The following is a 25,859-nucleotide window of genomic DNA, read 5'->3' as shown; positions in this document are numbered from 1 at the left end:
GCATATGATGATGGTGCACTCCGTACAAACTTCCGCCACATGGGTCGTGTACACCTGACTTCATCTGGATCTTTGGATGTTTGTCTGAGGTCTGGGTCCTCATAAATCACCTCCCGTACAGCTCATTCTCTCAGGTACTGGATTCCCTTCTCCATAGTGGTCCACTTGCCTGGTAGACATAAAAGTTCTTCCTTGAAGGGATACCTTTCCCTCACAGCTGAGAGGAGATGCCTCCAGAGGTTGTGAGATTGTGCTCCATCTGCAATTGCTTTGTCAATGCCTGCGTCTCTAGCAAGGGATCCCAGCCGCCTGGCTTCCCTGCCGTCTAATTCTACACAATTGGCTCCAGTGTCCCAGCACTGGAGTAGCCAGATGACAAGCTGCTCACCTATGCAACAACCAAAATCTTTTTGTACATCTCATAGCTCACACTGGTATAGCTTTTTGGTAGTTACTGTTGATTTTTCAGCATCCTCATGTTCCTCCTCCTGAATCCCTGATGGCCCAGCATTGTCGTCTCTATACCTAGATTTGGCAGAAGACTCTCTGTGTTCTAAACGACCTGAATCACTATACCATTTTTTCACCTCCTCTACAGGGGCAGCTTGCACTGCTACAGCTCGTTTCTCTGACCCAGCCACAGGAGCTGGAGCAGCTGCAGGAACTGGAACTGGAGTAGCTGCAGGAACTGGAGCAGCTGCAGGAACTGGAACTGGAGTGGCTGCAGGAACTGGAGCGTTTGCAGGAACTGGAGCTAGAGTGGCTGCAGAGTCCATTGTAGGGGTCGCAGTGGCCATTGGATCTCTCACAGGACTTGGAGTGGCCATAGGGTCTGTCACTGAGTTGATAGTAATATCATTTGCAGCTCGATAGGCATGAGTCAGGCCCCAGCACGTTACAATGATTTGTGTCACTTTGGAACTGCCAGAGTCATGACACCTTTTTTTTCAAGCATTCTGCCAGTTTTTGAGGATTTTGCAGTTGTTCAGGGGTGAATTTCCAAAACACTGGAGGTGTCCACTGCTCTAAATGCCTGCCCATATCCTCCCATACTCCCTGCCACTCACAACTATACTGCCTCCGGGCAGATCTCTGGATGAGATTCCTAAGTAGTTGTTTAAATTTAAGCAAAACCTGAAGCACATTCAGGAGGCATAACAACAAGACCATGCTGGTCTAAGTATCCCAAGGATATTCAATATCTTAGAGAGCTATTGTAACAAGCTCGGAGGATAAGAGGGTGGTGAAGGAGAAAGGGAGAGTGATCAAGGAGGAAAAGGGGGTGGTGAAGGAGAAAGGGAGAGTGAACGAGTGAGAAAAAATATCTTCCCCTTTCCCCTCCACAGATTGACTCCCTGCTGAAAAAAGGCAATAGGTATGATTGCTAATAGTTTCTGAGATATGATTTCCAAAGTATAGAGTCGACGACTTTGCTGAGTACAAATACCAAGTTAGAGTCATGACCAGATATTTCATCGTCTCATAAGCCACTGTTACAACGCACAGTACCATAATGATCTTAAACCAGGGCCCGGAGAGGATAAACAACATGACAGAGAGCAAATACGGAAAATAATGTACTATAATACTCAATTTGGAAAGCAGGTGCAGCAGAGTTGAGATTAAAGCAATCAGCATTATGACAAGTGACTATTAAGCAGGTCTAATACTTATACCAATTTTAGTTTAACACACTCTGGTCAGATCTGTCATTATCTCAACCCTTCGTGCCCCACATTGGGCGCCAAAAGGACTGTTGTGGTTTAACCCGGCCAGCAGCTAAACACCATGCAGCTGTTCACTCACCCTCCCCTCTCCCTCTCCGGGATGGGGGAGAGACACAGGAAAGTGAAGCCCATGAGTTGAGATAAAGACAGTTTATTAAGACAGGAAAATAATAATAACAATAATAATAATAACTATAATAACAATAACAATAATAGTAACAATAATGATGATAATAGTACTACTACTAATAATTTGTACAAACAAGTGATGCATAATGCAATTGCTCACCACCTGCTGATTGATGCCCAGCCTAACCCCGAGCAGTCCGGCCCCCTCCCCCGGCTAGCCACCCCTATATAGTGTTTAGCATGATGTCAGATGGTATGGAATACCCCTTTGGCTAGTTTGGGTCACCTGTCCTGGGTCTGTCCCCTCCCAACTCTTGCTGCACCCCCAGCCTGCCCGTTGGCAGGACAGAGCAAGAAGCTGAGACGTCCTTGGCTTGGTGTAAGCACTGCTCTGCAACAATTAAAACATCAGGGTGTTATCAGCACTCTTCTCATCCTAAGCCAAAACATAGCATTCTACCAGCTACTAGGAAGAAAATTGACTCTGTCCTAACTGAAACCAGGACAAGGTCCCCAGGTTCTTCTTCCTCCCCCCCCCCCCCCCTTCTTTTTCCTCACTCTTACTCCTTTTTTCCCTATCTCTAAATTATGCTCCTATCACCAACACTCTTTCATATCCTACTGTTATCTGTTACCATCATCCCCCCACCCTGCCATCCCCTCACCACCTGAGAAGTGACATTTAGCATGATTTGGGTGCAGAGTTGACTACTATAGTCACATATGTTTATCATGTACTTCATTGAGCTCATTATCATATTCAGAGATCTTAACATCAATATTCATTTTACAAATAATCATGCAAAAGCTTTCACTCTAGACATTATAGCTGCCAATATTTTGTTCTGTCACCAAACAGGGTTGTCCTGCCACTAGAACACTCCCTCCTTCAGCTGTCTCTCACACCAAGATTGTGGATCACCATCTTTAAGTTTATACAAGAGAAAGCAGGAACAAGCTGTTCAACTCCCCTTTTGTCCTGTGTTGGTGCCTATCAGTGACACAAACAAGTCTAACTACTCTCCACACGTGGAATATCCTGAGTTGGAAGGGATTCACAAGAATCACAGAATCCATGGATCACATGGATCATAGAGTTCACACCATTTCCAGAGTCTTTTGGGGTGATTCACTAGATCCACTGATTTCAATAGAGGAATGGCAAATAATTCACCAGGCTCCTTTCTCTATGGCTGCTGTGTTACCTAGTGTAGCAGAGCTCTTCTTTGCCTGTAGAAGGGAATGAATAATGTCATATCTTTGTGTAAAACACTATGACAACTGAAGCAAATAAATAACAAATAAAAACAAAATAAAAATAATAAAAACAAAATAAAAATAAAATTAAAAGTAGAAAATCAGGGCTTGTAACAAGTTACGTTATGAGTGATATGTAGACGAAAACAGGAAGATTAATGCCTCTGAGAAACATTCTGTCATCATTTTCCTAACTGCATCCTTGAGTTCCTGGTTTCTCATGCTGTAGATGAGGGGGTTCACTGCTGGAGGCACCACTGCATACAGAACTGCCAGCATAAGATTTAAGGAGGAGGAGGACATGGAGGAGGGCTTCAGGTAGGCAAATGTGCCAGTGCTGATGAAGAGGGAGACCACGGCCAGGTGAGGGAGGCACGTGGAAAAGGCTTTGTGCAGTCCCTGCTGTGAGGGGATCCTCAGCACAGTCTTGAAGATCTGCACATATGACAGCACAATGAAAACAAAACACAAAAAGAGTAAACATAAAGTAGCCACAACAAGACCAAGTTCTCTGAGGTAGGTATGTGAGCAGGAGAGCTTGAGGATCTGGGGAATTTCACAGAAGAATTGGTCCAGGGCATTGCCTTGGCAGAGGGGAAGGGAAAAGGTATTGGCAGTGTGCAGCACAGCATAGAGAAAAGTACTTCCCCAGGCAGCTGCTGCCATGTTGGCACAAGTTCTGCTGTCCATTATTGTCTCATAGTGTAGGGGTTTGCAGATGGCAACGTAGCGGTCATAGGACATGATGGTGAGGAAAGAAAACTCTGCTGCGATGAAGAGAGCAAACATAAAAATCTGGGTAGCACAACCCAAGTACGAAATGGCCCTGGTGTCCCACAGGGAATTAGCCATGGCTTTGGGGACAGTGGTGGTAATAGTGCCCAGGTCAAGGAGGGCAAGATTGAAGAGGAAGAAGTACATGGGGGTGTGGAGGCGGTGGTTGCAGGCTACAGCTGTGAGGATGAGGCCATTGCCCAGGAGGGCAGCCAGGTAGATTCCCAGGAAGAGCCCGAAGTGCAGGAGCTGCAGCTGGCGTGTGTCTGCAAATGGCAGGAGGAGAAACTCGTTGGGGAAGCTCCTGTTGGACATTTGCAGTCTCAGGGCATGGCTGGCTGTCCATGGTGGAAAAGACAGACACAAGTTAGGTAGACTTCTGTGACCAAAACCTCTAACATATTTCACAGAACCCTCCACAGCAAGACACACTGCTTCTTTCCTGTGAGCCATGTTTTTTTCTGTCTAAGGGTGTCAGGGATCAGGCAGATCCTCTGTGAGATCAGAAGTCAGTACTACTTTACAGCATCTGGTAAAGAGCACCAGGTATGGATCTCAGGTGCACACTGGCCAGAGGTATTTCCCTATTTGCAGATCCTGAGCAGGATATCTAACAATCTTTCAAGAAACAGTGACAGTGGTTTTGGTGATCTCTAGGTGAAAGGGTGTGGAACAAAATTGTGAGTTTCCTCAAAGACCGACAGACCTTTCAGTGTAATGTTCTCTGATCTTCAGTCATTCGTTCAAACCTGACAACTCTATTACCATCCCCCTAGCTGCCCTTCAAAACAGAAAAGTGAAAGCAGAAACTTCACAGAGTGCCTTCCCTTCAGATACAGCAGACATTGGTCTTCCCTGTGAAGAATCTCCCCCAGACATGCAATGGGGTGCTGTGGAAATGTGAGCAGCCTGATCTAGGGAGCAGCCTCTGGGCAGCAGCAGGACCCTGCCCTGCCCTGTCACAGCTCCTTCCTTCCCTTCTACCCTCAGCTTCTCCCCACAGCACCCTGGGCAGCTCCCCAGGCAGGCTGAGTGCTGAGCCTGGCAGGCAGCAGAGGCCCTGCCACGGCACACAGCCCCTGGGGCACTGCAGGGACCCTACTCTGCACCACAGCCCTGGACACCCCTGCCTGCACAACGGCTGCACAGCCGACAGCCAGCCCCTCTAGAAGGAACCCTCATGTCCTGTCCCTCTGTTATTTACGGCAGAGAATCCCTGCTCTGGACCTTGTCATTCTTCTCTACCATAGAGAAAGCAGAGTGCTCCTGAAAGCTCCCGTAGAGTGTGGGATTTGCCAGCAAATCTGGAGATGGCATCAGGAACAACAGCTGTGCTGCCCTGCAGCCACAGACTTACCCTATTCAGGGCTGTGAAGATTTCTCCTGCAGTGAGCTCTCAGCTTCCCCCCTTCACACTGCCTTTAACATCTCCCTCCCTTCTCTCACTGCCCTTGTCCCCTGCAGGCAGTGCCCCGAGCCCTGCTGCGCTGTGCAGAGGAGCTGCTCCTGGGCAGAGCTGTCTCTCTGCAGCACTGCCCACTTGCCAGGATCTCCCCTTGGGTCCAAGAGCCCAACCCAGCTCAGCAGCACAGCTTCAGCCCAGGGCCTCACTGTCTCTGCCCTGTCTTGTGTCCCTTGAGATATCCCTGGGTCTCTAGGGTTATCAACATTGAAACAGGCTGAAGCAAACCCTGATGTTCCCTCCCACAGCTGAGGAGAGATACTTACTTCCAGCAGTGTCATTTCTTGTAGCAGGAGAAGTTTCATCAAAGAATTCCCTTGTCATCTTCCACTTTTAGGCAGGACACCCAGAATGTGATTGGCAGGGATCACATTTTCCCAAGCTGAGGGAAGTGATCACAGGGAGTCAACTGATGCATCTCATTCTGAGTTTGATGTCCTAGGCCTGTAATGGGGCCCAGAACCTTCCTTATCAGCCACAAACCCAAATAATTTGGGATTTCTCTCACCTCTGTTCAGATATGTACAAAATACTCTAGGCTAAGCTCCCACGGTAATTAAAGGAGATAGAGAAGAACAGTGAGTTGTTCAAATGCAAATGCCATTTGACATTTGAGGTGCCCGAGGATGTCCGACTAAGCAGTAATCCTTTAAGTTAGGACTTCAGAGACTGGGAATGTAGGTATTAGAGTTTTGTCAGTGCAGACTGCCTAAAAATGTGGCCTCCCTTTGTGCCTTGTCACTAACCTGGAAGCTGTCCCTTGTCATTTAGCTAAATAATATAAACCTCCCCTTTAACATATCTCTCTCATTCCCAAAAGTGGGAGTAGATTAATGGAGAAGCGGTACTTTAGAGACAGTACTTTCTAAAAGGTGTTTGAGAGCTTAGGCGCATGAGTAGACTGCCCTACATCTACTATATTAGTAGGCTTAGTCAATTGAGTTGAGTGTAGAGGGGCGTTACAGAGACATCTTGATAGATTGGAACATTGGTCAGTCGCCTACAATATAAAATTCAACAAGAACTAGTGCCAGATTCTGTACATCAGGCCGTGTATTCCTGAATATACATATAGACTGAGGGACAAGTGGATGGAGCATAACTCTGCAGAAAGGGATCTCGGGGCTGATGTTCCACAATGTTCCCTGCAGGGACCATGGTGGAGTTGATCCTGCAGGAGGGCAGCACAGCTGGCAAATAGCAAGCTCACAACTCTGGTCTTCGGGAGAGCAGTCTTTGGCCTCTTGGAAGGTGAGAAGCTGAAACGTCCTTGGCTTGGTGTAAGCACTGCTCTGCAACAATTATAACATCAACATGTTATCAGCACTCTTCTCATCCCAAGCCAAAAGACAGCATTCCACCAGCTACTAGGAAGAAAACCAACTCTGTCCTAACTGAAACCAGGACAGCCCCCTTTAGGTATTGGAAGGCTGCTAGAAGGTCTCCTCAGGGCCTTCTCTTCTGCAAGCTGAAAAAACACAACTCTCAGCCTGCCTTCATAGGAGAGGACCTTGAGCCCTGTGATCATCTTTGTGGCCCTCCTCTGGACTTGTTCTAATATTCCCACTTCCTTCTTGTCCTGGGAGCCCCAGAGCTAACAAAGTATTCTGTGTGGGGTCTCGTGAGAGCAGAGTAGAGGGGGAGAATCCCCTCCCCTGCCCTGCTGGCTATGCTTCTGTTGATGTAGCCCAGGATACGGTTGGCTTTCTGGGCTGCAAGCACACACTGCCGGCTCATGGTGAGCTCCACCAACACCCCCACATTCTTCTCCTCAGGGCTGCTTTCAATCTATTCTCTGCCCAGCCTGTATTTGTCCTTGGGATTACCCCAAGGACATGTGGGACCTTGAACTTTGCCTTGTTGAACTTCATGAGTTTTGCACAGGCCGACCTCTCAAGCTTGCCTATGCCTCGTCAGCCTCCCTGGAGTGCTGCTAAGAATGGTCATAAGTTCTTCAGAAGGGACAGGCAATGAAGGAGGCTCAGTGGTGTAGTGCCTGATATTAGAGAGTGTTTTGATATTGTAGAGCTCAGGGCTGGGCTCAGAGACTTTCTTCTCTGAGACTGCAGAGTAGCAGTTTCCCTGTGAATACCTGGGTTTACTTCTTTCCTTGTGACTGAGCACGCAGTGGGAGATCTCTCACTTTCAGAGGGGCTGCAGTCAGTGCTCATGCCATGCTCCGCTGTCCCTGGAGGTACCCTGGGTTCTGGAGGCAGCTCCAGATTCCCCTCTTGAAGGACACCACCTACAGGCCACATGTGGGAACAGCCCTGGCTACATAATGCAGTGACCATGCGCTGCCTCTGCTGTGAGCAGACACCCACAGGTGAGTCTTAAATCTAGCCCTTGGTCTCTGACAGGTGACAATGCAACAATGAGCCGTTCCATCCTGAACCGAAGCAGGAACAGACTCTTGTAGGGAGCAATTCTTTGGGCCTATTCTTGACACTGGCTTGGCTAGGAAATTCCAGCCTTCAGGCAGTGTACATGAGTTATCCTGTTTATTACCAAAAGTGTTATGAGAGCCTTCACTGACTCACAGTTACTTGTACATGTATAAAGCATTTATATGATACAGAGCAGTTTCAGTCATTCATTGTAGTGGGAAGAATCCAAACATTTATATCAGAATGCAAGGAGCAAAAACAGTCGAAATGACAATAAGGAAAAAGCAATTTTATTAATAATGATAAAAACAAACAAAGAAGCAAAAAAAAAAAAAAAAGTGTTGGAATGGGATGCACAATTTTCACTTCTGGAGAGTGAAAAAAACTTTATGAGTACTGAAAAACATTCCCCAAATCAGTTTCCTAACAGCATCCTTGAGCTCCTTGTTCCTCATGCTCTAGATGAGGGGGTTCACTGCTGGAGGCACCACCGAGTACAGAACTGCCAGCAAGAGATCAAGGGATGAGGAGGAAATAGAGGGGGGCTTCAGATAAGCAAACATGATATTGCTGATGAACAGGGAGACAATGGCCAGGTGAGGGAGGCACGTGCAAAAGGCTTTGTTCTGTCCCTGCTGTGAGGGGATCCTCAGCAAAGCTTTGAAGATCTGCACATAGGACAGCAACAGAAAAGCAAAAAATGCAGTACCTGAGCAAACGCTAAAGATGAGGAATGCAACTTCTCTGAGGTAGGCATCTGAGCAGAAGAGCTTGAGGATCTGGGGAAGTTCACAGAAGAACTGGTCCAAGACATTGCCTTGGCAGAGTGGGAGGGAAAAGGTATTGGCAGTGTGCAGCACAGAATAGAGAAAGCCATTGCTCCAGGCAGCTTCTGCCATGTTGACACAAGTTTTGCTGGCCATTATTCTCCCATAGTGTAGGGGTTTGCAGATGGCAATGTAGCGGTCATAGGCCATGATGATTAGAAGATAAAACTCTGCTGTGACAAATGCAACAAACATAAAGACCTGGGTAACACAGCCAAAGAAGGAAATGGCCCTGGTGTCCCACAGGGAATTAGCCATTGCTTTGGGGACAGTGGTGGAGATGGAGCCCAGGTCAAGGAGGGCAAGGTTGAAGAGGAAGAAGTACATGGGGGTGTGGAGGTGGTGGTCGCAGGCTGTGGTGAGGATGAGGCCATTGCCCAGGAGGGCAGCCAGGTAGATGCCCAGGAAGAGCCCAAAGTGCAGGAGCTGCAGCTCACGTGTGTCTGCAAATGGCAGGAGGAGGAACTCATTGGGGAAGCTGGTGTTGGACATTTGCTGACATTGGACATGGCTGTCTGTTGAAGAGAAGAAGGCAGGACAAAGTTAGAACAGACTTCTCCAAGGAACACCTATTGCAAGTCTTAGAATAGCCCCCCAGACCAGCCTTTCTCTTTGCAGGAGAACCTGTCTGCAGCTCTCTTGCTTGAGCAGTGGCTAATGCTGGATGAGAGTGGCACTGGGAGCAGGGGCTGCTGTGGGCTCCAGAGGAGGTGTTCCTGTTATGATGCAGGAGGGAAGCAGGAACATGGAGCAACCTCTAGTTCAGTCCACTTGTCAGATGAATGAGCCTTGTGAACAACTCATCTGACCACAGAGTTGTGGAAAGCATATTTTCCTTGCTTCATTTTTTTTGCAGTTACCCCTGTAATGCTTAGGACAACAATCACATTCATGTACTTGAATGTGATTAATGTACAAGAAAAGGGAGACAGCTGAGAGCAAAGAAGACCCAAGTCCATGTGCAGCTGGACAGAATCCTCACCTTGTCCCCGGGGGCCTGAGATGGATCTCAGCTCTTCCCTCCCAGGTGAGGGTGCAGAGGCCTCACTCCAGCTTCCCACAGACAGCCATCCAGCAGCACGGAGCGTCCTGGTCGTGGTCTGCTATAGACCGCCGAACCAGGATGAGGAGATGGCTGAGGAGTTCTACAGGCAACTGACAGAAGTTGCGAAATCTTCAGTGCTTGTTCTCGTGGGGGACTTCAACTTCCCTGACATATCCTGGAAGCACAACACAGCCCTGAGAAAGCAGTCTAGGAGGTTTCTGGAGAGCGTGGAAGATAGTTTCCTGACGCAGCTGGTTAGTGAACCTACCAGCTACACTGGTAGGTTCTACACTAGACCTTCTCTTCACAAACAGAGAAAGACTGGTGGAGGATGTGATTGTCGGGAGCTGTCTTGGGCAGAGTGACCACGAAATGGTGGAGTTCACTATTCTTGGCGAGGCCAGGAAGGGGACCAGTAAAACTGCTGTATTGGACTTTCGGAGGGCTGACTTTGAGCTGCTCAGGACACTACTTGGTAGAGTCCCTTGGGAGGCGGTTCTGAAGGGCAGGGGCGTCCAGGAAAGCTGGGCGCTCTTCAAGAGGGAAATTTTAATGGCACAGGAACGGTCTGTTCCCACGTGCCCAAAGACGAGCTGGAGGGGAAGAAGACCAGCCTGGCTCAACAGAGAATTGTGGCTTGATCTTAGGAGAAAAAAAAAGGGTTTATAATCTTTGGAAAAGTGGGCAGGCCACTAGGGAGGACTATAAGGATGTAGCGAGGCTGTGCAGGGACAAAATTAGGAAAGCCAAAGCTCATCTGGAGCTCAATCTGGCTACTGCCGTTAAAGATAACATAAACGTTTCTATAAATACATCAACACAAAAAGGAGGACTAAGGAGAATCTCCATCCTTTACTGGATGCGGGGGGAAACTTAGTTACAAGAGATGAGGAAAAGGCGGAGGTGCTCAATGCCTTCTTTGCCTCAGTCTTTAGCGGCAATACCGGTTGTTCTCTGGATACTCAGTACCCTGAGCTGGTTGAAGGGGATGGGGAGCAGGATGTGGCCCTCACTATCCACGAAGAACTGGTTGGTGACCTGCTACGGCACTTGGATGTGCACAAGTCGATGAGGCCGGATGGGATCCACCCAAGGGTACTGAGAGAACTGGCAGAGGAGCTGGCCAAGCCACTGTCCATCATTTATCAGCAGTCCCGGCTATCGGGGGAGGTCCCAGTTGACTGGCGGCTAGCAAATGTGACGCCCATCTACAAGAAGGGCCAGAGGGCAGACCCGGGAAACTACAGACATGTCAGTTTGACCTCAGTGCCAGGGAAGCTCATGGAGCAGATCCTCCTGAGAGTCATCACGCAGCACTTGAAGGGCAAGCAGGCGATCAGGCCTAGTCAGCATGGGTTTATGAAAGGCAGGTCCTGCTTGACGAACCTGATCTCCTTCTATGACAAAGTGACGCGCTGGGTGGATGAGGGAAAGGCTGTGGATGTGGTCTACCTTGACTTCAGCAAGGCTTTTGACACCGTCTCCCACAGCATTCTCCTCAAGAAACTGGCTGCTCTTGGCTTGGACTGGCACACGCTTCATTGGGTTAGAAACTGGCTGGATAGCCAGGCCCAAAGAGTCATGGTGAATGGAGTCAAGTCCTGTTGGAGGCCAGTCACTAGTGGCATTCCCCAGGGCTCGGTGCTGGGGCCAGTCCTCTTTAATATCTTCATCGATGATCTGGATGAGGGCATTGAGTGCACCCTCAGTAAGTTTGCAGATGACACCAAGCTATGTGCGTGTGTCGATCTGCTTGAGGGTAGGAAGGCTCTGCAGGAGGATCTGGATAGGCTGCACCGATGGGCTGAGGTCAACTGCATGAAGTTCAACAAGGCAAAGTGCTGGATCCTGCACCTGGGGTGCAATAACCCCAAGCAACGCTACAGGCTGGGAGATGAGTGGTTGGAGAGCTGCCAGGCAGAGAAGGACCTGGGAGTGATGGTTGATAGTCGGCTGAATATGAGCCAGCAGTGTGCTCAGGTGGCCAAGAAGGCCAACGGCATCCTGGCTTGTATCAGAAGCAGTGTGGCCAGCAGGGCTAGGGAGGTGATCGTCCCCCTGTACTCAGCTCTGGTGAGGCCGCACCTCGAGTGCTGTGTTCAGTTTTGGGCCCCTCACTAGAAGAAGGACATTGAGGTGCTCGAGCGGGTGCAGAGAAGGGCGACGAAGCTGGTGAGGGGTCTGGAGAACAAGTCCTATGAGGAGAGGCTGAGGGAGCTGGGCTTGTTCAGCCTGGAGAAAAGGAGGCTCAGGGGCGACCTTATCGCTCTCTATAGGTACCTCAAGGGAGGCTGTAGTGAGGTGGGGGTTGGTCTGTTCTCCCACATGCCTGGTGACAGGACGAGGGGGAATGGGCTTAAGTTGAGCCAGGGGAGTTTTAGGTTAGATGTTAGGAAGAGCTTCTTTACTGAAAGGGTTGTTAGACATTGGAACAGGCTGCCCAGGGAAGTGGTGGAGTCACCATCCCTGGAAGTCTTCAAAAGACGTTTAGGTGTAGAGCTTAGGGATATGGTTTAGTGGGGACTGTTAGCGTTAGGTCAGAGGTTGGACTCGATGATCTTGAGGTCTCTTCCAACCTAGAAATTCTGTGATTCTGTGATTCTGTGATTCTCTGCTGGGCCCCATCTCCTGCACCAAATTGGGCACCATCTCCTGCATCCCTTGGCTGTCAGCTCCCTCTCCCCTGCCCTGTAGTATGACAGTGCCATGGTGGGACGTGTTTCTGGTGGGCTGTGTACCAGACACAGTAATGAATACTATGAGCAGGACTAGACGGGTCCTGCTTCCAGCCAGGGGAAGGCAGGGAGGAAAGGGACAATCAGGTTTACTGGACTGTGTATATTTAATGGCCTGGCACATCAGACCCACAAATATATCAGGCTCTACTGGACACCGGTGCACAGTGTACCTTAATGCCATCAAGCTATAAAGAGGTAGAACCCACCTGTATTTCTGAAGTGACAGGTGGGTCCCAAGAGTTAACTGTCTTGGAGGCTAAAGTGAGTCGAACTGGGAAGGAATGGCAAAAGCTCCCCATTGGGACTGGCCCGGAGACTATGTGCATCCAAGACATAGTCTTCTTCAGGAATGGGTACTTCAAAGTTCCAAAAGAGCACAGGTGGGGCTTTGGCATAGCAGCCTTGGAGACGGAGGACATTAAAGAGTTGTCTACCTTGCTTGACCTTCCACAGAATCCTTCTGTTGTGGGTTTGCTGAGGGTTGAAGAACAGCAGGTGCCAATGGCTACCATGGTGGTGCACCTGAGGCAGCATAACACTAACTGAGACTCCCTGATTGCCATCCATGAGCTGGTTCATCGGCTGGAGAGCCAATGTGTAGATGTAGAACTTAGTAGCGTGGTTTAGTGATGGACTTGTCAGTACTAAAGTAAAGTTGCATGACCTGGGTTACATGTCCATTGAGGCACAATGCAGTTCTTTTGCCTTCTGCATCTATAGCACAGGAAGCATGACTTTGCTCTACTCTATTGACTGGGCAGGTCTTTTCACATTACTCAATTTAGTTTTCTGTGGCTGGAAGGGGACAATTTCCCAAAAGCAGCCAAACTCATGGGTACAGCTACAGCCACTTGAAGATATATTTTCTTTAGTTTTCATCCTGAGTTTTCCACAGAAGACCCAAGAGAGACCATGGATGTCCAGGTATCTACAAAGATTCAGGCTGAATTTCTCAGATTCCAATGGTCATTTCAATTTTATTTATTTTATTTTATTTTATTTTATTTTATTTTATTTTATTTTATTTTATTTTATTTTATTTTATTTTATTTTATTTTATTTTATTTTTATTTATTTTATTTTATTTTATTATTTTATTTTATTCATTTCATTTCATTTCATTTCATTTCATTTCATTTCATTTCATTTCATTTCATTTATTTATTTTCCCAAGGAATCCCTGACTTGTCTTAGAAAAGGTTTCATGTGCTGGGCTGGGCTGCAGCTACAGGGACAAAGACCCCTGCTGGCAGTGGAGGTATCGGACCTTCAGACTCTGCTTTTCCTCCCAATGCAGGTCTCTAAAGAAATCACCCTGGATGAATACCAATAGGAGAATGATGCTCAAAACTGAAATGCAGCAAAATTCAGCCTTTAAAGCAATAAAAGATTTGTATTAGGTGCTTTTTGGAATCTTCTTCCTTAATTACATCATGCAAGCTCTGCAATTAGCTGCACAAGGTGTGAAGGCTTGAAGCAAATTATGGAAGAAATGTTAGTAGTTTCTTCATTTTAATGAGTTCCATGGTGTATTATGGTGCTGAGTCTATGAAGCTCAGGTACTGAGAGAAGAGTGATGTAACCGCTTGAGCAAGTAAAGTCAGAAGGAAAAGTTGAAGTGTCTTGGAGTATTAATGGGCCCCACTGAGGGCTGTTACCAAGAGATTCTCCTCAGGGACTTGTTAGGGCAGATAATTGGAGACCTTGATTGCAGACAGGCAAAGCACTGTGCTGAGAAAAGTCTTGGTTGGTTTTGGTGAAGCAGAAGAGCCAAGGCCTGACTCCAGCCACTGGGAGGGGAGATCCTGCACCCCCATATCCATCTCAAGGCTCTTCCTGGGGTCTGTGGGATGTTCTAAACAGTGTGATGCCATGAGAAGAACAGTGGTATGACACCTCCCTGCCTCTGCAAGGGTTGCAAAGAAGCAAGGAGGCCTCACTGCAATGACTACATCTCATCACCTCATAAGCTCTAGATAAGGGACAAAAACGTCAGGGCTTTTGGGGCCTTCCATTCTTGCCAGCAACCTCCACCTTCTCCTCTGCAAGCTTTCCTATGCTGTCCCACACTTTGTCCTATTTCCTGGAAGCCTACAGACACACATCTCTGTTCTTCACATTGCTCTCACCCTGGCATTTCCATCATTTCACCAATGTCTCATCAACCTTCACCAGCTGTTCCTTGAAAAACAAAGCCAGGGTTTCATTACGGACACTCTTTGGGTGACCTCTGGCACCACAGCAGTATACTTTGAGAGACATTTTTTCCTCTTTGTGGCCAGTGCCAACCTTCCAAGGTGCAATTTCTGGCAGTTTTCCTCTCCTGCTCTTTCCTACCACCAAAGAAAGTTCCACCTGGGTGGAAACCAGTCCTAAAGTAGGCATCCCAATCCATTGGCCTTCTTGTGGCCTGTCAGCCAACCAGATAGAAGTCACCTCACGAGCATCTTCCAAACCACGGTCCTTCTGCTGGCCTTGCAGCTTCTTGTTTAGACACACCCAAGCCTTGTGCCTCCTGCTGTCCATTCGTGGACTCAAACAGAAGGGACAGGACAACCCATATCTGCGCCTTCTTTCTGTCTGGGTATGTAGGCAGAGGGGATCCCACAGTCAGCATGCCAAACAGGTGCCTTCTGCTGGCCTACCAGGAGCACTGGCAGATGTCAGCTGAAAAGTACAGAACCTAGGTAGAAGTGTGGCCTGTCAACTACTTCAGAAAGAAGTGACCTCACAGTCCATTTCTGTGACACGTTGCTGCTGCTGCCCTATCAACTGCAGAGACAGAAGTGACCTCACAGTCACTGCCACAGTCACATTCCTCCTGCTGGGGCAGGAGATCCTGAGGCAGAGCTGAGCTCATCAGAGCATTCCCACCCATCTCCTCCTTGTGGCCCACAAGCTGATAAGGTCCATGGTCCCTCACATTCATCTTTGAATGCCATGTGACTGCATGTGGTGGATTTATGTGGCAAGGTTTTGGTAGTGGGGGGCCATTGGGGTGGCTTCTGTGAGAAGAATCCAGAAGCTGTCCCATGTTAGATAAGGGCCTTGCTGCTGGCCAGGTCTGGGCCGATAAGTGACATTGTTTGTGCCTCTGTGAGAGCATATTTAAGACAGGGAAAAAAAAAATATTGCAGAACAGCAGCTGGGAGAGAGAGAGGAGTGCGAAACTGCCTTACAGGCACCAAGATCAGTGAAGAAGGAGGGGGAGAGGTGCTCCATGTCCTGGAGCAAAAGTCCCCTGTGGCCTGTGGTGAGGACTATCGTGAAGCAGGCTGTCCCCCTGCAGCCCATGGAGTACCACGGTGGAGCAGGTGGACCTGCACTGATGGAGGCTGTGGCCTGTGGAGGACCCTCTCCAGAGCAGATTCCGGGCCAGACCTGTAGCCCTTGAAGAGGAGCCCACGCAGGAGCAGGTGACCTGGTAGGAGCTGCTCCCCATGGGGGACCCAAGCAGCCCCTGCACAGCCCCTGAGAGGCCCAGCTCCAGTTCCTGCCCCCCAGTTTTTGCTCCAGAAGGACTCCCCTAGGTCCTGTGTCACTTGTCCCACCTGGGTGCCTTGGCTACCCCAGGACATCCTGGAGGTAGTGACCACCTCTGACTGGAAAACTGAAACCAGCCATGAAAGTAGATTGAGGAAACAGTTGAAACCTGTACAGAAAAGGACTCGATGTAACAGCTGAAAGAGCTTGCCAGCACCACCAGCTTTTTTTCTATGAATGTTCGTTATTTATTTTCCCAGTTTTCTATTGACAGCACCATGGACAAATGCAATAAAAAAATCGTGCTTTTTTGATGAATAGTTTTATGCACACACTTACCAAAATACATTTCCCAACATTGCTAATGCTTCTTTTTCTTTTTCTTTTTTTTTTTTTTTTTTTTTTTCCCTCCCCTTATTCTGTCTTTGAAGAGCACTCCAAGGGAAAGAGTCACTGAATTAAAGAATTTAATTCAATTAAATTGAATTCATTTTCAAGTCCCCAGAAATCTTGCTGATCCAAATGCTTGACAGCCCAGTCCAGAAAGGCAGGGTAGTGTGACATAGCAGAGAGTGGCATCTGCAATGAACCTGTAAAGGGGTGAGAAAAAAAACTCACAGGGACACTGGGGGTTGTTTCTGGAGGCACAAAGAGCAATGCCAGGGCTGTGTGAGGTGCTTATGTCTGAGCCGGTTCCTCATACACATGGGGCTGTTGAGAGACATGAGTCACAGAATCACAGAATCATCTAGGTTGGGAGAGACCTCCAAGACCACCTAGTCCAACCTCTGACCTAGCACTGACAAGTCCTGCACTAAACCGTATCACTAAGCTCTACATCTAACCATCTTTCAAAGACCTCAAGGGATAGTGACTCAACCACTTCCTTGGCAGCCCATTCCAATGCCTAACAAACCTTTCAGTAAAGTCGTTCTTCCTAATAGCCAAACTAAACCTCCCCTGGCACAACTTTAGCCCATTCCACCTCGTCCTGTCACCAGGCACATGGGAGAATACACTAACCCCCACCTCACTACAGTCTCCTTTAAGGTATCTGTAGAGAGTGAAAAGGTCACCCCTGAGCCTCCTTTTCTCCAGGCTAAACAACCCAAGCTCCCTCAGCCGCTCCTCATAAGACTTGTTCTCCAGACCCCTCACCAGCTTCATCGCCCTTCTCTAGACTCACTTGAGCACATCAATGTCCTTCTTGTCGTGAGGGACCCAAAACTGAACACAGTACTCGAGGTGCGGCCTCACCAGAGCCGAATACAGGGGGACGATCACTTCCCTAGCCCTGCTGGCCACACTGCTTCTGATACAAGCCAGGATGCTGTTGGCCTTCCTGGCCACCTGAGCACACTGCTGGCTCATATTCAGCCAACTATCCATCAATGCTCCCAGGTCCTTCTCAGCCTGGCATCTTTCCAACCACTCATCTCCCAGCCTGTAGCGTTGCTTGGGGTTGTTGTGCCTCAGGTGCAGGACACAGCACTTGGCCTTGTTGAACCTCATACAGCTGACCTCAGCCCATCGGTGCAGCCTATCCAGATCCTTCTGCAAAGCTTTCCTACCCTCAAGCAGATAGACATATGCACCTAACTTGGTGTGGTCTGCAAACTTACTGAGGGTTCACTCGATCCCCTCATTCAGATCATTGATAAAGATATTAAAGAGAATTGGCCCCAGTCCCTGGGGGACTCCTCTAGTGACTGGCCTCCAACTGGATTTAACTCAATTCACCACGACTCTTTGGGCCCGGCTATCCAGCCAGTTTCTAACCCAAGAGATGAGGAAAAGGCGGAGGTGCTCAATGCCTTCTTTGCCTCAGTCTTTAGCGGCAATACCGGTTGTTTTCTGGATACTCAGTACCCTGAGCTGGTGGAAGGGGATGGGGAGCAGGATGTGGCCTTCACTATCCATGAAGATCTGGTTGGTGACCTGCTACGGCACTTGGATGTGCACAAGTCGATGAGGCCGGATGGGATCCACCCAAGGGTACTGAGAGAACTGGCAGAGGAGCTGGCCAAGCCACTGTCCATCATTTATCAGCAGTCCCGGCTATCGGGGGAGGTCCCAGTTGACTGGCGGCTAGCAAATGTGACGCCCATCTACAAGAAGGGCCGGAGGGCAGACCCGGGAAACTACAGACATGTCAGTTTGACCTCAGTGCCAGGGAAGCTCATGGAGCAGATCCTCCTGAGAGTCATCACGCGGCACATGCAGGGCAAGCATGTGATCAGGCCTAGTCAGCATGGGTTTATGAAAGGCAGGTCCTGCTTAACGAACCTGATCTCCTTCTATGACAAAGTGACGCGCTGGGTGGATGAGGGAAAGGCTGTGGATGTGGTCTACCTTGACTTCAGCAAGGCTTTTGACACCATCTCCCACAGCATTCTCCTCAAGAAACTGGCTGCTCTTGGCTTGGACTGGCACACGCTTCATTGGGTTAGAAACTGGCTGGATAGCTGGGCCCAAAGAGTCGTGGTGAATGGAGCCAACTCCAGTTGGAGGCCAGTCACTAGTGGCGTCCCCCAGGACTCGGTGCTGGGGCCGGTCCTCTTTAATATCTTCATCGATGATCTGGACGAGGGCATCGAGTGCACCCTCAGTAAGTTCACAGATGTCACCAAGTTAGGTGCGTGTGTCGATCTGCTCGAGGGTAGGAAAGCTCTGCAGGAGGATCTGGATAGGCTGCACCGATGGGCTGAGGTCAACTGCATGAAGTTCAACAAGGCCAAGTGCCGGGTCCTGCACCTGGGGCACAATAACCCCAAGCAGAGCTACAGGCTGGGAGAGGAATGGTTGGAGAGCTGCCAGGCAGAGAAGGACCTGGGAGTGATGGTGGATAGTCGGCTGAATATGAGCCAGCAGTGTGCTCAGGTGGCCAAGAAGGCCAATGGCATCCTGGCTTGTATCAGGAACAGTGTGACCAGCAGGGCTAGGGAGGTGATCGTCCCCCTGTACTCGGCTCTGGTGAGGCCGCACCTCGAGTACTGTGTTCAGTTTTGGGCCCCTCGCTACAAGAAGGACATGGAGGTGCTTGAGCGGGTGCAGAGAAGGGCGACGAAGCTGGTGAGGGGCCTGGAGAACAAGTCCTATGAGGAGAGGCTGAGGGAGCTGGGCTTGTTCAGCCTGGAGAAGAGGAGGCTCAGGGGCGACCTTATCGCTCTCTACAGGTACCTCAAGGGAGGCTGTAGTGAGGTGGGGGTTGGTTTGTTCTCCCATGTGCCTGGTGACAGGACGAGGGGGAATGGGTTTAAGTTGAGCCAGGGGAGTTTTAGGTTAGATGTTTGGAAGAACTTCTTTACTGAAATGGTTGTGAGGCATTGGAACAGGCTGCCCAGGGAAGTGGTGGAGTCACCATCCCTGGAAGTCTTCAAAAGACCTTTAGATGTAGAGCTTAGGGATATGGTTTAGTGGGGACTGTTAGCGTTAGGTCAGAGGTTGGACTCGATGATCTTGAGGTCTCTTCCAACCCAGAAATTCTGTGATTCTGTGATTCTGTACATGAGACTAAGCCATGAGCAGTGAGTTTCTCGATGAAAATGCTGTGGGAAACAGTGTCGAAAGCCTTACTGGTCAAGATAGACCACAGCCACAGTCCACAGCCTCATCCACTAAGTGTGTCACTGTCACAGAATGAGAACAGGTGTGTTAAGCAGGACCTGCCTTTCATAAACCCATGCTGGCAGGGCATGATTGCCTGGATGCCCTGCAAGTGCTGTGTGATGGCACAAGCTTCCTTGAGCTTCCCCAGTACCAAGTTCAGACTGACAGGCTTGTTGTTCCAAGATCCTCCTTCCAGCCATTTTGTAGGTGGGCATCTCATTTGCTAGTCGGCAGTTGACTGGGACCGCCCCTCATAGCCAGGACTGTTGATAAATGATGGAAAGTGGCTTGGCCAGCTCTTCTGCAAGTTCTCTCAGCACTCTTGGGTGGATCCCTTTCGGCCCCATCAATTTGCGTACATGTAAGTTCTGTAGCAGTTCACCAATCATTTCCTTGTGGATTATGAGGGCCACATTCTGCTCCCTATCCCCTCCCACCAGCTCAGGGTACTGGGTATCCAGAGAACAACTGGTCTTGCCACTAAATATTGAGGCAAAGAAGGCATTAAGCACCTCAGCCTTTTCCTAATCTCTTGTCACTAAGTTTCCCCCCACATCCAGCAAAGGATGGAGATTCTCCTTAGTCCTTCTTTTCATGTTTATGTATTTATAAAAATATTTTCTGTTATTCTTAACAGCAGTAGCCAGATTAAGCTCCAGGTGAGCTTTGGCCTTTCTAATTTTGTCCCTGCACAGCCTTACCACATCCTTATAGTCTTCCTGAGTGGCCCACCCTCTTTTCCAAATGTCATAGAGTCCCTGACTTGCACACCACATGCAGTGCACTGCAGCGCTTGCAATGTCCCTCTTGGTCCTGTAGCCACTGACAGAGGCTGGAAGGCACCTCAGCCCTGCGGTGCTTTCTCCTGCTCTACCCTCCTTTGAGATGCCCCAAGGCATGAGGAATGGGCACAGGGACCTCGGTTCAAGGAATCACACCCCAGGACTGCACTCAGGTGGCTTCCCAGGAGACGTTACTTGGCCTCGTGACACTATCTTGCCCCACTGGCCTTCATGAAATATATGGGAATAACTGATGGCCTTTGTGCTCCTTTGTGTTCATTTCTCCTGTGTGCATACAATGTGGCTACTGGCACCAGTAGCAAAGGGTTTCTCTCCCCATATCTCCACTGCACACAAACAGGGAGTTGCTCTTCTCCCGAGACATACAGTCTCCCAGGGGACAATTTGCAGCTGAGTGCATCTGTGCTGGCCTGGACAGACAGAGCTGCACCCCTTCACCATGCAACTCCCATTCCATACAGCCCTGAGACGGTGCTGCTCTGCAGACTATTAAAAATGTCCAAAAAGACACCAGAATTCATCTTGTGCCTGAAATGCTTTACATTATCACTCTTATGCAGAAGATTAAGGGAAATTTCTTGTTTCTGAAACACAACAATGCACCAGTTTCCTCAAGGCATCCTTGAGCTCCTGGTTCCTCATGCTGTAGATGAGGGGGTTCACTACTGGAGGCACCACCGAGTACAGAAATGACACCAACAAGTCCAGGTATGCGGAAGAGATCGAGGAGGGCTTCAGGTGGGCAAACATGACAGTGCTGAGAAACAGGGAGACCACAGCCAGGTGAGGGAGGCATGTGGAAAAGGCTTTGTGCCGGCCCTGCTCAGAGGGCATCCTCAGCACGGCCCTGAAGATCTGCACATAGGACACCACAATGAAGACAAAACATACAATGGTTAAACAGGCACTAAAGATGAGAAGATGACCTTGCCTGAGATAGGCGTGAGAGCAGGAGAGCTTGAGGATCTGGGGGATTTCACAGAAGAACTGGTCCACAGCATTGCCTTGGCAGAGGGGCACGGAAAATGTAGTGGCCGTGTGCCAGATAGCATAGAGAAAGCCACTGCCCCAGGCAGCTGCTGCCATCTGGGCACAAGCTCTGCTGCCCAGGAGGTTCCCATAGTGCAGGGGTTTGCAGATGGCAATGTAGCGGTCGTAGGCCATGATGGTGAGAAGATAAAACTCTGCTGAAAAAAAAAAAAATAAAAATAAAAAAACCTGAGCAGCACAACCTGTGTAGGAAATGGCTGTGGTATCCCATAGGGAGTTGGCCTTGGCTTTGGGAATGGTGGTAGTAATAGTGCCCAGGTCAAGGAGGGCGAGGTTGAGGAGGAAGAAGTACATGGGGGTGTGGAGGCGGTGGTTGCAGGCTACAGCAGTGAGGATGAGGCCATTGCCCAGGAGGGCAGCCAGGTAGATGCCCAGGAAGAGCCCGAAGTGCAGGAGCTGCAGCTCGTGTGTGTCTGTGAATGGCAGCAGGAGGAACTCATTGGGGAAGCTGCTGTTGGGCATTCTCTGACTTTGGACAAGGCTGTCTGCTGAAGAGGAGAAAGCAAAACAAAGTTAGAACAGACTTCTCTGAGGAAAACCTAATGCAAGTCATATAGCACCCCCAAACAGAGCCTCTCTCTTAGCACGAGAACTGTTCCGCAGCTCTCCTGCTCAAGCTGCAGCTGGTGTTGGCTGAGGGAGGCACTGGGAGCAGGGGCTGCTTCAGGCTCTAGAGGAGTCCTTCCTGCAGGATCTGCAGCTTGCGTGTGTCTACGAATGGCAAGAGGAGGAACAAGTTGGGGAAGCTGCTGTTGGACATTTGCTGTCCTCTCAGGAGGCCACCCCAGCCCAAACCCTCCCCAGCTCTCCACACCTCCTTTCCTCTCCCCAGCACAGCCCAGCCCAGCCCAGCAGAACAGCCCATGCTGGGATGGCACACAAACAGGAAATGGAGAAGGGGAGGTCAGTAGCAGTGTCCCTGCTGCTGCCATCTGCAGGATGTAAACCCCACCACTCCACCTTCTCAGACATCCTGCAGCCCCCCAGTCCAGACCCACTCCCCAGCACAGCACAGCACCACACTGCTGGCCCTGGGGCTCCTCAGGCAGCAACACTGCACACACTCAGCGCCCTGCTCTGCTCCTGGGACACCCCATGTCCCACACAGCCTTGCCCCAGCCCAGCACCTCTGGGCTGGCCTGAGCAGCCATTCCTGCAGCCCCTTCCCATGCTGCCCACAGCCCCCCAGCTGGTGGTGCTGCTTTGCAGAGAGAGGGCTGTGGTGTGTGGGGCCATGGGGGCACTCTGCAGGGCCATGCTGGTCAGGCTGGGAAGGCAGAGCCAGCTGGTGTGGGGCACTGCCACTGACTGCCTCCCACACAAGTGGTTCCTTGGCCATGGAGGCTGCGCACAGATAGCTGCCCTTCTTCAGAGTCAGAGACTCATGGAATAGTCTGAGCTGGACAGGACCCACAAGAAGCATCAAGTCCAACTCATTTCCAATGTTGGGAGCTGTTTTTCACAGTATTCAGTATATAAATCTGTTCTCCCACGTGCCTGGTGACAGGACGAGGGGGAATGGGCTTAAGTTGAGCCAGGGGAGTTTTAGGTTAGATGTTAGGAAGAGCTTCTTTACTGAAAGGGTTGTGAGGCATTGGAACAGGCTGCCCAGGGAAGTGGTGGAGTCACCATCCCTGGAAGTCTTCAAAAGACGTTTAGATGTAGAGCTTAGGGATATGGTTTAGTGGGGACTGCTAGCATTAGGTCAGAGGTTGGACTCGATGATCTTGAGTTCTCTTCCAACCTAGAAATTCTGTGATTCTGTGATTCTGTGAAATTCAACCAGAGGAATAACAATAAATCCAGGAGATTGTTTTCCAAATGCCTGCCATGTTTCCTGGAGTTGCAGAGCTCTCCTTGCACTGATTTAGCACCTTGAATGCTTAGCACCTGGTTGCCTCCACGTTGGACAGACTCATGTTCTGTATGTTCCATGCTCTCCTTCCTCTCCTGAGCAACAAGAAGAATCAGTCCTCACAGTAACACAAGGGCTCTGAAGAAGAATGTGGGAGGTGAAAGAGGGAAGCTTGGGAAAAAAATAAAATAAAATAATAAAATAAATAAAAATAAAAACAAAACAAAACAAAACAAAACAAAACAAAACAAAATAAAATAAAATAAAATAAAATAAAATAAAATAAAATAAATCCTGGGACTCCCTGGCAGTGCTGCTGTGCCAGGACTCTTTCCCTCCACCTTTGCACACAACCAAGTGCCCCTGCAGCTCCACCACAGGTCTCTGAGGAAGGATCTCAGGCAAGCAAATCACAGCAGGGTTCTTTCTTTTATTTAAATACACAGAGCTTGGCTTCTCATTTATTCCATGTCTCAGAGTCACACAGACAGGTAGATACTGAAATGGAAGGGGATGAATAATGATACCTTTGTGTGCAACACCATCACATATAAATCAAAGATAAGATAATGCAACACAACCACACACAAATTTCCAACTTCTAGGCCTGTAATGAGCTACATTATAAATGATATGCAGAGGAAGAATGGCAGTTTATTGGTTCTGAAAATATCCAGTTACCAATTTGCACACTGCATCCTTGAGCTCCTTGTTCCTCATGCTGTAGATGAGGGGGTTCACTGCTGGAGGCACCACTGAATACAAAACTGCCAGCAAAAGATTCAGGGAGGAGGAGGATACAGAGGGGGGCTTCAGATAGGCAAATGTGGCAGTGCTGATGAACAGGGAGACCACGGCCAGGTGAGGGAAGCATGTGGAAAAGGCTTTGTGCTGTCCCTGCTGTGAGGGGATCCTCAGCACTGCCCTGAAGATCTGCACATAGGAGAGCGCAACATAAAGAAAACATCCAAATACTAAGCAGGCACTAACCACAAGAAGCCCAACTTCTCTGAGGTAGGCATCAGAGCAAGACAGCTTGAGGATCTGGGGAATTTCACAGAAGAACTGGTCCAGGGCATTGCCTTGGCAGAGGGGAAGAGAAAAGGTATTGGCAGTGTGCAGCACAGCATAGACAAAAGTAATGCCCCAGGCAGCTGCTGCCATGTTGACACAAGTTTTGCTGGCCATTATGGTCCCGTAGTGCAGGGGTTTGCAGATGGCAACGTAGCGGTCATAGGCCATGATGGTGAGAAGAGAAAACTCTGCTGAAATTAAAAAGACAAAGAATAAAATCTGAGCAGCACATCCATAGGAGGAAATGGCCCTGGTATCCCACAGGGAATTGTCCATGGCTTTGGGAACAGTGGTGGAGATGCAGCCCAGGTCGAGGATGGCGAGGTTGAGGAGGAAGAAGTACATGGGGGTGTGGAGGCGGTGGTCACAGGCTACAGCAGTGAGGATGAGGCCATTGCCCAGTAGGGCAGCCAGGTAGATGCCCAGGAAGAGCCCGAAGTTCAGGAGCTGCAGCTCGCGTTTGTCTGTGAATGGCAGAAGGAGGAACTCATTGGGGAAGCTGCTGTTGGACATTTGCTGCCTCAGGGCATGGTTGCCTGTCCATGGAGGAATAGACAGTGACATGTTAGAGAGACTTTTCTGAGCAAAAACTAAACCTTATTTCATAGAAAACATCCTCACCAAGGCTGTATCCTCACTGCCTCTTCATCTCAAGAAGACTTGCTCCTGCCTGGAGCTCTGCATCTGTCTGCCTAAAGATGCCACAGAGACCATGAAGATCCTCTGTAATCTCAGCAGTAATCAGTGCTGCTGGTAAAGAACACCAGGGGTGCATCTCAGGCATCCTCTGGCCAGAGGTATCTCCCTATTTACAGGTGCTGAGAAGGACATCCACCAATCCCACAAGAAACAATGAAGGTTGTGCTGGTGCTGTCTGTAGGCTAAAGGGTGCGGAGTGAAGTTGTGAGGTTCCTCAAAGACCTACACATCTCTTTTAACTGTAATACTCTATGAGTTTAGGTCCCTTCTACAATCCTAACAACACAATTATCATCTCCCTGACTGTCATCCAAAGCAGGAAATTAAAAAATGAGGCCTCAGAGAGTGCCATCTTGTCAGTTATGGCAGGTGTTGTTCTTCCCTTTCAAGAATCTCCCCCAGAAATGCCCTGGGGGTGCTGGGGAGATATGAGGAGCCTGGCCCATGTAGCAGCCCCCTGCCAGCAGCAGGACCCTGCTCTGCCCTGGCTTTTTGGTCCTTCCAGCCACAGCTTCTCCCCGCAGTGTCCTGGGTAGCTCCCCGGGCAGGCTGAGTGCTGAGCCTCTCAGGCAGCAGAGGCCCTGCCCCAGCACACAGCCGCTGAGGCACAGCAGGGACCCTGCTATGCACCATAGCCCTGGGCACCCGTGCCTGCACCCTGCTTGCACAGCCTGAAGCCAGCCCCAAGAGAAGGAACCCTCATGTCCTGTCCCTCTGACAGCTTTGGTAGGTAATCCCTGCTCTGGAGCTTGACATTCTTCTGTTATCCAAAGAAACTCTGAGAGTTCTCCTGAAAGATCCCATAGGCTGTTGGATCTGTCATCAAATCTGGAGATGGCACCAGGAACAACACCTGCATTGCCCTGCAGAGAGAGACTTACCCTGTTCAGGGCTCTGAAGATTTCTCCTGCAGTGAGCTCTCAGCATCCCCCACTCCACA

At 49.5% G+C, this 25,859-nt stretch overlaps 2 protein-coding genes across 2 annotated transcripts in view; both read right to left on the bottom strand.

The window, feature by feature from the left end:
• LOC309891055 (uncharacterized protein) overlaps positions 1-21,753 on the bottom strand; it is a gene marked incomplete at both ends in the record, with an annotated part of 28,832 nt that extends 7,079 nt beyond the window's left edge. Inside the window, 3 exons of the mRNA XM_082785445.1 lie at positions 3,256-4,191; positions 6,198-6,214; positions 20,845-21,753. Coding sequence (XP_082641571.1) covers positions 3,256-4,191; positions 6,198-6,214; positions 20,845-21,753 — 1,862 coding nt within the window. The remainder of the gene's footprint in view (positions 1-3,255; positions 4,192-6,197; positions 6,215-20,844) is intronic.
• A 2,047-nt stretch (positions 21,754-23,800) lies between these two features.
• LOC309891010 (olfactory receptor 14C36-like) lies at positions 23,801-24,733 on the bottom strand (the record flags this gene model as incomplete). The annotated part of the gene is made up of 1 exon (XM_082785407.1): positions 23,801-24,733. One exon carries the CDS (start codon positions 24,731-24,733, stop codon positions 23,801-23,803), a length of 933 nt encoding a protein of 310 aa, XP_082641533.1.
• Positions 24,734-25,859: the final 1,126 nt, after the last annotated feature.

Source organism: Aythya marila (assembly GCF_965140915.1).
Source record: "Aythya marila genome assembly, contig: HAP1_HAP1_SCAFFOLD_154, whole genome shotgun sequence".
Taxonomy (NCBI): domain Eukaryota; kingdom Metazoa; phylum Chordata; class Aves; order Anseriformes; family Anatidae; genus Aythya; species Aythya marila.
This window is presented reverse-complemented; position numbering and strand designations above follow the sequence as displayed.